Consider the following 12,552-nt stretch of genomic DNA (forward strand, 5'->3'; position numbering starts at 1 on the left):
TATTCTGATGGACAAATTATCCAATTCCTTTAATTCGGCCCTGATCATAGGCCATTATCGACCATCAAGATACAACAGTTGCAATCGTTTGCAAGGGGAAGGTGTTCAAAAGACGCAAACCGTTCAATATCCACAATTTAATTTTATTGTATTGTAATATGGAATTCAATAAAAAGAAAATATCTTATGTAGTTTCTTTGTTGTATAATCGACTAATTAGTAATAAGAATTTCACATCTCAATACGTTCAGCACTATTAATTTGACATAATATTTTATGACATTCCATTACACTGTTCAAAGTTGGGGGAAATCATAAAAAATATTATGAGGAATAAATTGAAAAAGATTAACTAAAAAACTTATTCCCGTCACAATGTTCAGACGCTCCCGTTTTTTTCTCACAAAAGCTTTGCCCCTGCGAGTACGTATATCAAGTATAAAAGTTTTAAACGTGCAAATGTCAATATAACCTTATAATATGGTGTAATTGTTTCAGAGTGTAGGATTAACTGAATATCAAAATAATGCACGAGTGTTGTACGGTATTACAACGGCACGAAGTCGTTCTACGACTCCACTCAATACCATTATTATGTTTGTTCCGCAGCAAGAAGTAAGTATTTCTTGTCAAGACCCTTCTAGACACTGAATGAATACCATTTCGTTGGTTATTATTTATGTACCTATATTATATTTCTAATTAGCTCTTATCACCGAAATAAAAAATCTAACATGAGTAGACCCAATATTTTATCATTATACTTTAATGTAAAAAATTATTGCATTGCATACATATTTCATGTACCAAAAAAAATACTTATTGATTTAAATTTTATTTTCAGTCATGGATTGTAGAGCGTATGGGTAAATTCCATAGAATACTTGAGCCAGGTTTAAATTTATTGTGGCCTATTTTGGACAAAATAAAATATGTGCAAAGTCTCAAAGAAATAGCAATTGATGTGCCCAAGCAGAGTGCCATCACATCAGACAATGTGTCATTGAGTATTGATGGTGTGCTGTATTTGCGAATTGTGGATCCATATTTAGGTAAATATATTTTAACTAAATATTACATTCTAATAACTTGTTTCATAACATTTATATACATACATAAAATATTTTATAGTGTAAATTGAATTAAAATTGTGTCAATTTTAAATTCTATTTATTTCTTTATACAACATAATAATTTATACATATTATTGATTTAAGTCAACAACATCATTCAACATCAATTGTAGGGCCAAGAGATGTAGTTCACCAGTGCACCCAGATCCTCATGAGTAAAATCTAAAAATGCTATTCCCAAGGTGGCAATCGCCCGGGGGCTAGTGTAGAAGTTTAGCTTAAGAGTTAAGAGACTCTTTGTTTGGGTCACCACCCTGTCCAAACCTCATTTCACCTCATGATTTTACCTACCAGAAAGTACACACTGAGTCAGGGGAGCCCATTTTTGTTTTTCTCACTGAGTTCTTAGTTCATAGCTACTCTACTAAAACCATAAGATAGATAAAATTTCAAATATTGTGTCTGATGAATGTCACAATAGCAATAATTGGATACCAAAAATATTTAAAACATATTTTATGTTTATTTGTGGGACCTTTGTTGTATATTAGTCTATAATATATATTGTATTACAATATTTAATAATATATCTATTTTTGCCTTACTGACTTGTTTATTGTATACCACCATCTATTTTTACACTTGTGTCTGTCCATCCAAAGGTCTGAAAGAAATCGCTTTTACTGATAAGACTGCCCATGGTGTAACCTGAAATGTCTTGTATTTGTTTTCTTTTGTTTTTCTTTATGTTTTATTGGTTGTGCAATGAACAATTATATTATAATTATAATTTGCTAAAGTTCACACATTTTAGGGTTTAACATTTATTATGAATAACTAAGCATATCATTTGTATCATTTATAATGTTTCCTAATATCTTATTTCCAGCCTCCTATGGTGTTGAAGATCCAGAATTTGCCATCACTCAACTTGCTCAAACCACTATGCGTTCTGAAATAGGTCAAATCTCATTGGACAAAGTATTCCGGGAGCGAGAGTCTCTAAATGTCTCCATTGTTGAAGCCATAAATAAAGCTAGTGCTGCTTGGGGTATCACATGTTTGAGATATGAAATTCGTAAGTATACTTTTGTAAGTTGAGTATTTTGAAGTTGAGTTAAAGTCTTTCTCCCTTATTCATAAACATTATATATCTAAGGACAGAGAATTGCTGTGATAACAAGTCTGTTTCTCAGCTTTGTTTATCTGACAGCCAATTAGATTAAAGTTGTATCTCAATATTAGCCAATCACAACGGCCTTTTGTCTATGCACTGCGAAGGCTGCCATGCTGTCAGCACTTAGAAACAGACTTGTTATCACAGCAATGCTCCGTCCTTAGATAAATAATGTTTATGAATCTTTATTCATTTTATCTATAATATTTTTACATCTAGCTGCAAGAAAATGCATACAAGAAATTCATATGGTAGAACAAGCTACTTTTTGGTGCTCTGTTATCAGATTGTACCACAGCTCTATTTAAAAACCTATTTATATTTGCTTAATTTTCCCTATCTATATAATTTTTTCCATAATAATCTGAAACCATTATCATTGGCATACAAAAAACATGTTGAAAACTTCATTATTTTAATTTACTAAAGTGACACTTCTTTTCATAGGTGACATAAAACTGCCAACAAGAGTACACGAAGCCATGCAGATGCAGGTGGAGGCTGAGCGTCGAAAACGGGCGGCTATCTTAGAGTCGGAGGGTGTTCGCGCCGCCGACATCAATGTTGCTGAGGGCAAGCGTCAAGCGAGGATATTAGCATCAGGTACAGCGGAGACTATGTACAATATTAATTGTCAAAATTATGCTGCTGCTATGATTTTTACCTAAATTTGGAACATATTGCTGTAACGGTCTTATCACTGTATATAAACACTAAAAAAACCATTTGTCTGTCTATCAATTAGTCGTGATTCTCTTGAGTATTGTACTATAGTGGTAAGTAACCTGTAGTCAAATGAAAGGTACATATGTTAATGTGTTTATTATTATTGATTTACTAAAAGTCAGTTACAGAGAAGTTGATACCACAGATGGCACCCAGCATGGGTGCCAATGGGTGTAATCTCTTAAATGCTGTCAAAAAATTTCAGAAAAATCTGAGATTTTTTTAGCAATTTAATAGGAAATAAAAGTATGTCGCCCATTGAAATGTTACATGAATGAGCTTTGCATTTTTTAGAGGACGCAACTTTATTTTTGGGACATGTGTGGGAGGTCAATAGAGGCTTAACCTCAAGTTTGTGGGGTCGCCACCCTTGTCCCCCGGCCGCTATCTTGGAAAAAGGGGTCTTGAAAATACTTTTTTCGCGATATCTCGGAAACTATACTAGTCCATTGAAATGTTACATTTTTTAGGCCTTACCTTGCGTTTTTTAGAGCACGCAATTTTATTTTTTTGAAGTGTAGGGGGGGTCAGTCTAAAGCTAAAACCAAGTTTGTGGGGTCGCCACCCTTGTCCCACGGCCGCCATCTTGAAAATAGGGGTTGAAATGGTTTTTACGATGTATCTCTTAAACTATTTATCTGAAAAAAAATGTATAAACATTTTTTGTTGCAAATTAAATTCTCTACAACTTTGGTTTAGTAATTTTTGTCGTAGAACTATAAATAAAAAAGTTATAAGCGAAAATGTTAAGAAATTCAATGTTAAGCAATATTCATTGCAACATCATCAGAACGTGTGTTTATAAGGTTCATAATACTTTTTTTTGTACTCATTAATACCCAAATTCCCAAGGGACCATTAGGGAACAAAAGAACATCTGCCTGCTATTATTATTATTATTTCTAACCTCTCTTATTGTAAGAATAGCTGATAATATTGTGTTGAAGTTGTCGTAAGTAAAAGTCAAAATGCTAATAAAAAAAAAGTAGTTTTCACTAAAGTTAAAATCGTGTCTAAAATCATTCGAAATCGTCTGCAGAATTAAAAACAGAATAAAATACATCCGCACGTACAGAAATATGTAGCACAACTAAAAGATATAAGTTGAACGACAACTTCAACACAATATTATCAGCTATTTTTACAATAACAGAGGTTAGAAATAATAATAATAATAGCAGGCAGATGTTCTTTTGTTCCCTAATGGTCCCTTGGGTATTTGGGTATTAATGAGTACAAAAAAAAATATTATGAACCTTATAAACACACGTTCTGATGACGTTGCAATGAACATTGCTTAACATTGAATTTCTTAACATTTTCGCTTATAACTTTTTTATTTATAGTTCTACGACAAAAGTTACTAGACCAAAGTTGTAGAGAATTTAATTTGCAACAAAAAATGTTTATATATTTTGTTTGTCAGATAAATAGTTTAAGAGATACATCGTAAAAACCATTTCAACCCCTATTTTCAAGATGGCGGCCGTGGGACAAGGGTGGCGACCCCACAAACTTGGTTTTAGCTTTAGACTGACCCCCCCTACACTTCAAAAAAATAAAATTGCGTCCTCTAAAAAACACAACCCCAAATGTAACTTTTCAATGGACTATACGTCTTACAAAAAAATTGTGAAGTTATAATTTGTAGCAAATTATTTTGCCTACAAATATGTTCATATAACTTTTGCCCTAAATTAAATATTAAAGAAGTTATAAGCAAAAAAGTGAGAATATTTTTATAAAAAATTCTTTTTTGCTCTATAACTTTATTATTTTACAGTTTACAAAAAATACCTCAGACCAATCTTGTAGATGATCTTTTGAGGAAAATTTTTCCCTATAATTTTTTTTTATTTCATTCATTTAAAACGCAATTACAGCGCTCCAAAGTTGACCGAGTTCATCAATGCTCATGAGAATCCGGTCGAAACGAAATGTTTAACTTATTTTTTTTATTGTAAATATATTCTTACAAATTTTTTGTTAACTTCGTACAACTTTACTTATTCATTCCTAACTCTTTTGCCCGTCACTTATGAGGGAGAGTGTAGGCGTGTTTTTTTACGTGGTATGCAGAGTAGGCCTACTCCACGGACATTTTGCTTATACCGTAATCCGCGACATCATAATATTTTTAATCATTTATAAGCTAGCTAGCTACTCAAATCGCCTTTTCTTCCGTCCTCTAACAAATGCAATATTCGGTCCTTAAATTGTAACATTGCAATGGACCAATGATGAAATATTATGATTGTATTGTTAACATATATAAATGACAATTCAGTTTATTCTACCAAATGTTATAGGTTGTTGTACTTGCAACATAAGATAATCATAGTTCTATTGTTAATATACATATTGGACACTAATATTATATTTTTCTGTTGATAACTTAAGTGTATCATCTTCCGTGGGATTGATATCCCATGAAAGATGATGCCTGAGAGGATCATCCCACTTCAGCTAAGTGAATGCTTACATGCATAATAGTAATCAAGATGATTTAATAGAGCATTAAATTTCAGAGGCTGAAAAGCAAGAGCAGATAAACAAAGCCACTGGTGAGGCGCACGCGATGCTCGCGGTGGCGGACGCGCGCGCTCGCGGCCTGAAACTCATTGCCAGCGCTCTTGCTGATAGGGTTTGTTGATTAGCATAAGTGACATTTAAAATGTTTTTATAACAGCGCTTTATTACTAAAGCAGAAGATTTTATTTTGGGAAAAATAGTAACGAAGCCAAAGTCACGAAAGATTTTGACTAAAACTATGGATAACACCAGTAATATTCCAAAATTTTATTTTTTACGTTTATTATATCACATTTATTATAAAACGTTCGTACCGTTACCAGGACAGCAAGCATGCCGCATCTCTCACTCTGGCGGAACAATACGTGGCAGCATTTAACAAGTTGGCTCGAACAAATAACACACTTATATTGCCTGCTAATGCAGGAGATGTGTCCAATTTAGTAGCCCAGGTAGGTTGTTGGATGTTTGAATAATATTTAAATTATTGATCGTAGATATTTTGATGATGCACAAATGTTCTGTATTTACACAAATGTAGCTTATAAGAATGCCAATTTATTAATGTTTCATTGTAAAGAAGCATACCAGCTATACAAACTTTTGACAAAACTGCTAAATAGTCTAAGCAAATTTAAGTACAGAAATAATGTAAAATATAAAAAAGGTTACTAAATACTTACCTTAAATTTGTTTTCCAGGCTATGTCGATATACTCTACAGTGTCGGCACACAACATACAAGCGGCGCAAAATCAAAATGAAAACTCGGATAATTCTCTAGCGTATGATGATAACCTAGTCAAGCTCAGTGCACTAACTGAAAAAGGTTCGACAATAGCCGGCCAGGCGGTGCCGCGTGAAGATGATAGTTTAGCCGAATACTTCTCAGACGATGAAGAAAGGGAAAAAGCATTAGAAGCACAAAAAGAGAAAAAAGACCAGCAATTAAGTAAGAATACAAAAAATAGTTAAGTTTACTGCCTGTTATTAAATAAAATTATAACTTGTTCTGACGCATTTTTTGAAATGACAAAATTATTTCTTTTTTATTCATTATAATTATTTAATGTATTCCAGAATATATTTGAAAATGTTAAGATCTCGAGATAATCTTTAGTGTTCATCCACAGTATGCAGACAGGGCAGTGTCGCGACATCGTTGGCGCGAGATGCCTAACTAGTGCATTAATAGTGAGGTGACTGTGATAGGCAGCTATTATAGGCATATATTGCGTATTTAACATCTCCAATAATATTGAGCTGGCTAATAATATCAGTAAATTTTCGTCCATTATTTGTAGTCTCGGGAAATAGGTCAGTTGCTTACTTCAACTCGTGATGCAGTGTCAGGTATCCACATAGAAGACTCACCACGCATGCACATGCGCCTATTAACGTGCGTTTACTTTGGACAAGTCCTTAGTTTCGCCCAACAAACATGTGATGGACAAAAATCGGAGTACAATTTTATTTTTCTCATTTGAGCCAGATTTTAACACCCCTTAGCGAACAAACCGCCTTGAGCAGTGCATTCCATATTTAGCAGCGTGCGAGCAACAATCAGGAATATGTAAATAATTACGAATAATTTGTTAAAATAATTTTAGATCATTTTGAATTTGTTTAACTACAAAAATACTTTTTATTAACTTTTCACAATTTATGCCATCGTAATTTAATAATGATTAATGTTTGTAAGTATTACTAACGATACGGAAAAGTTATCACAAAAGCTGACCATACACCAGAAACAACAGGACTTATTAGCAACCTACTAAAAAACTGCTTTATCTATTACAGTACCTAAATGACAGCTAACATAAAAAAAACGTTACCTTGAACTAAACACATTACTTATATACAAGGTTTTATCCGCAAGCGATGGACTTGGTGAATTTGTGCGCGTAAGTATAAAACCCTTCTCATCAATGGAGGACGTCTACGTTTTTTTTTATGTTTTTGCCGTTCGCCTGATGGTAGCCGATACGACCGCCCATAAACAGTAGGTACACCATCCAACACCTTGAAATATAAAGTATTGTATTTCACTACGCTCGCTATCCTGAGACGTGAGAAGTTATGTCCAGTAGTTACACTGGCTACAATGTCCTTTAAACTGGAACACAACAGTGACTACACACTGGTGCTTGGCAGCAGAAATAGACAATGCGGTGGTACCTACCCAGGCGGACTCTCACATAAGAGGCCAACCACCAGTAAATTGTTCACAAGGATACAAGGATTTGACTGCGAGATTTTCATACAGAATACCAGTAAGTATTTTTTGACTGCCTCGGTGGCGTAGTTGTAAGTGTACACGGTACAAGTACTACTGCCGCGCTGAGGTCCTGGGTTCGAATCCCGGGTCCGGCCAAAAATAATTGTGACTGGGTTTTTCGATCTTAAAAATTACTCAGTCGCAGCTCGGAGTCAGGAAGTTGGCGGTGTGATACCCCCGTGCCTCGGAAAGCACGTAAAGCCGTTGGTCCTGCGCATGATCTCTCTCCGGTCATGTCGGATTGCCGTCTCACCGAACTATGAGAGTGAAAGAACAGAGAGTGCACCTGTGTACTGCGCACACACTTGTGCGCTATAATATATCCTGCGTACGTAGCTGATCTCCGTTGAGATTGGCCGCCGTGGTGAAAATTCGGCTAGGAGGGATTCATTCATTCATTTTGTATGAAAATCTCACAGTCAAACCCTTGTTACAGGAACTTGTCAGGTACTATTTTTTTAAATTGTGCTGATCGTTTAAGATAGATAGTTTTAAATTCATTTCTGTGACGATTTCACTTACATTAGATTAAATAATAGTTTTGTTATAAAAATATACAAAATTTATTTCATTTCTTAAATGCTAAATATAAGACTAGTTTATTGCTAGTCACACTATACATGAATTTAACGACACAGATTAATCTTTCATAGGAATATTATAACTTTGCTTAATACAGATATAATATGAATATAAATTTATTTGAGTATATTATATATTTAGATTTACGTTATGTGTCGCTCGTCCAATAAATTATCTCACTATTACAGTTTTTATAATTTTGTGTAACAATTCCGGCTGATAATAATTATTATAAGCTTATATAAAATGAGGCCTCACTAAGGTCATACACCTTGTAAGAGGCCCGCCTAATTATAGGAATGCTGCAATTTATTAGCAACAAAGCTTCAGTTTACATATTCTTAAAAGTATAATTGGCTCAAGCTATTTTAACAAACTTCTCTTTTTGATTAAAGTAGCTGACACTGCCTTCCTCTGGGTTATTGTTTGATGGCGACGGCATTTTATGTAGACTTAAATATGAAGGGGATAGTTCTGTGCCATCAAACTGTCTTAGGTGAATCTAAAATAAAAAAAACTTAAGGTACAGTTTCAAGCTTACCAGAATACGCCTGTTCTATATGTTAAACATCTAATCTCTGTACATTCAGATGATAGTGCTATTCTTATTTTACACTGCTATTTATCAGCCAAGTAGACATTCATATACTATTGCGTAATATTTCATACCAGTATATGTATATTTAAAACATATATGCAAATTAAACTTACCAATAAATGCAAATTGACCTCATCACTTCTACTCAAATATGGAAAGTTTCCACCACTCTTTAAGTGTGCCAATTTTGCATGTGGGTATGACTTATAAACATCCTCTCTGACACGAGAGCATAGAGCACTTTCATCCCAAACATCCATCACCGTTATTGGAATGTTGGTTAATAAATGCGGTTGAACATAACACGGACTGCAGTTTATTGTCAGCCTTGAAGCTAATTCTGTTTGAGTGAGTGATTCCAGCTGTAAAATTAATAATTATAAATAAATATGTCTATATTCACACATTAAGACCTTTTAAATGTAAATTACTTTTACAAATAACATTCATGTAAATATACATTTAATCAGCACATTCAAGACAGGTTTAACCAACTAGCATTGCTAATATGTGCCAATTTATTTGTTTTGCCACACACTTTAGTTTCACAATCTGAATTCTTGTAAGAGAACAAATAGCACCAGTGAAAACATAATTGTAACGATATTGAAGTCATCTTAGAACTGCAAATGATATTGATGTTTGCACAAACTACACTTGGCATGCATATTTTATTATTTTCTTATGTTGAAACAGCAGAATGCAGCATCTAGTATCTAATACCCATATTGTTCTAATGTTGGGCAAAGGTGTACCTAAGACCCTTTTATAAATCACAATCCTGCGCTAAAGGGTACCAATTACTTACTAATCTAGTACATCCATCTTATTGGTCTTCAGCAAGATCTAAGTTACTAATTGTAGTCTCAAAATTTTGTATGTGTTTAAAATTTCTAACATGCTGAAAAACTTATAGAGGTAAAAATCAATTGATTGTTCTTACTCTTTCCACCATGAAGTCAATAGATTCAGCCATTCGTCTGTCCACTTTGTCTGTTGTGAAATTACCCATAAGCATTCTCTTAAGCACTAATGAAGGGAGAAGCCAGAACAATGCAGCCGAGTCATTGTACTCAAACACTGATGTGTCTGTGAATGTGTTGCAGAGTACTAAGGAAGCCACACGTGGACAGTTTTTTGTTATCTCTGTGAATTTTTGAGCAATGAAACCACCTGAAAAATAATACATATTGTATTACCAAGACAAGTTATAAAAGAAAAACTATTAAGAATTTGTATTATTTGAACATGGAACATCCATGAGCATTTGTGATCAAATATAAACTAACTTACCCAATGATGCTCCAAATAAATGGACTTTGTGCAGTTCTAGGTAATCTAAAAGCCTTTTGAAACCATCACACCATTCTTTCATATTCCAATATGGAGGAGGTTCTGCTGCTATTACTCTCACGCCCCTAGAGGCTAAACCCATTACTTGTTTAAAAAAAATATCAGCTGTTCCAGAAACAGGTGGCAAACAGACTAAGGGACAGCTCACAGATTTTGGGCCGCTATCGAAAATTTTCCATGCCTAAAAAACAAAGTAACCAATTTTAATACATTACAACTGAAGAATATCACTTTGGAATAATGGTACTAAAGCTATCAAGTGTACTTTTTAATATGAAATAGTTTGCATAGGATATATGAATCCATTTACGCAGTGCATACGTTTTTATAAGTTGTTTACACTTTACCTTAGAGCTGTCAGAGTCCACAATTATTTTTCTCAGCGGAATACTACTTCGGAAACTCAAGTATTCATTAGACTGTGATAATTCACTCATATAACTCATTGTTAGTTTGTTTTAATACGTTTGTTATATTTATTACGAGCTTGTTTACGACTGTTCGGATTAAATGACTATGGCACAGACAATGATAAACATTCAAATGTGAAGTTTATGTATTATTACATAAAAAGATTAAATGGAAAACTAAAACCAAATCCCATCGATCATACTTGAAAATAAAACTTTGCGTTTTAAATTTTTTTCACGTAAACAGTGTTCAATAATTCATTTTATTTCTAGACTTTAGAATGTCATTTATAGATAATACACCTATACTCTTTAATCATTGTAATACACTAACATAGGGATGACATTTTTTATGACACTAGCTCAGCAAGGATTGCCAGTAATTTATAAAATTGGACGACATTGTGCGTAAGTTTGCACGTAGTCCGCAAGATTTAAGTTATCCGTTAAAACAGAGACCAACCCAAAGCGCAATAAACGACATACTTAGACGTAGGTACCATTAGCTGTGGCCAAAGAGAATTATAATATAGATACGGCAACACTCAATGCCACGGCGCGGCGCGGTCCACGCAAAGCCACGTATAATATATTTCCTATACTTTAAAATTTAAGATGAATACAATTATTATTACTTACAATTATTCATATTTTAATTTTATTTATATTATTCTATTTGATGAATACCCTGTGACAGCCGTCATTAAAAAAAGTACTTATATAAAAATATGATTTTATTCTGAGATATTTATCGAAGATGGGTACAATGGACGTGAAATAATATCAAATTAACGGAAACCGAAGTCTTTTTAAGAAATTTATATTTACTAATGATTCCGGCAGACGTTATATGGATAACGTAAACTATATAGAAGGCGTTCTGTAGCAGGCTACAGAACACCTATATAGACTTTCCCTCTTATTCATAGACGTTTTTTTAATGAAAGAAGGAGCCTTGCTGTGATAACAAGTCTTTATTTAAATTTTGAACAGCAATACTCCGTCCTTAGATAAAAAAACGTCTATGAATAAGGGGGTTTATATTTACTGTGAATACATCGTTGTACTTTAGTTGCTTCTATGACTTACACCTTTTGTACACGGATGCGGTGAATCGCGGTGCCTACAAGAGAAGCATGCATGCTTCGCTCCTGTTGGTGATAGCGTGATATTATATAGCCTTCCTCGATAAATAGGTTATTCAATACTAAAATAATTCAAATCAAACCAGTTTTTTTTTACGACCGCCCATAACCAGTAGAAACACCATCAAACACCTTGAATTACAAAGTATTGCTTGGTATTCTAGTGCGCTCGCAATACTAAGACATGAGATGTTAAGTCTCATTATGTCCAGAAGTTACACTGGCTACAAAGTCCTCCAAACCGGAACACAGCAGTGACTACACACTGCTGCTTGGCGACAGAAATAGACATTACAGTGGCACCTACCCACGCGGACTTTTACATATGAGAGACCTACCACCAGTAATTTTTCACACCAATTCCGCCATTCCGCGACTATTCAACATGTCGTCTGAGCCAGACAGGCCTCTTTCGGAATCTGCAGAAGAATTATTACCTACTTCTTGTATTGACATTAAATTATATAAGGACGCTGGACATCTTTCCATACAGACATTTCAAATAAGACAGCGACTTATTACCATTTGGTACTTTTAGAGCAAAAATTTGGTCCTGATGTCCAGTCTATAACTAGCTATATAGATTAATGTCTTTGCTCGGGATAATCTCGAATTTCATTAATAATTTTATCAGTTTCCACCACCGCCGTCTTGTTTCACCGCGATTTCTGTCCAA

At 34.0% G+C, this 12,552-nt stretch overlaps 2 protein-coding genes across 2 annotated transcripts; one reads left to right on the plus strand and one right to left on the minus strand.

Moving 5' to 3' along the window:
* The first annotated feature begins 214 nt into the window (after window positions 1-214).
* On the plus strand, window positions 215-6,545 carry LOC115452419 (stomatin-like protein 2, mitochondrial). Its single transcript, XM_030180954.2, has 8 exons — window positions 215-423; window positions 499-615; window positions 845-1,052; window positions 1,963-2,151; window positions 2,698-2,853; window positions 5,505-5,620; window positions 5,832-5,960; window positions 6,210-6,545. The coding sequence occupies exons 1-8, from the start codon at window positions 376-378 to the stop codon at window positions 6,480-6,482; spliced, it is 1,236 nt and encodes a 411-aa protein (XP_030036814.1). The 5' UTR covers window positions 215-375; the 3' UTR covers window positions 6,483-6,545.
* Window positions 6,546-8,335: 1,790 nt separating this feature from the next.
* On the minus strand, window positions 8,336-11,073 carry LOC115452423 (maspardin). The gene is made up of 5 exons (XM_030180962.2): window positions 10,669-11,073; window positions 10,262-10,502; window positions 9,912-10,141; window positions 9,082-9,330; window positions 8,336-8,872 (listed from the first exon to the last, which is right to left on the minus strand). The coding sequence occupies exons 1-5, from the start codon at window positions 10,765-10,767 to the stop codon at window positions 8,729-8,731; spliced, it is 963 nt and encodes a 320-aa protein (XP_030036822.1). The 5' UTR covers window positions 10,768-11,073; the 3' UTR covers window positions 8,336-8,728.
* Between the last annotated feature and the right edge of the window lie 1,479 nt (window positions 11,074-12,552).

The sequence above is a fragment of the Manduca sexta genome, chromosome 16 (assembly GCF_014839805.1).
Source record: "Manduca sexta isolate Smith_Timp_Sample1 chromosome 16, JHU_Msex_v1.0, whole genome shotgun sequence".
Lineage (NCBI taxonomy): Eukaryota > Metazoa > Arthropoda > Insecta > Lepidoptera > Sphingidae > Manduca > Manduca sexta.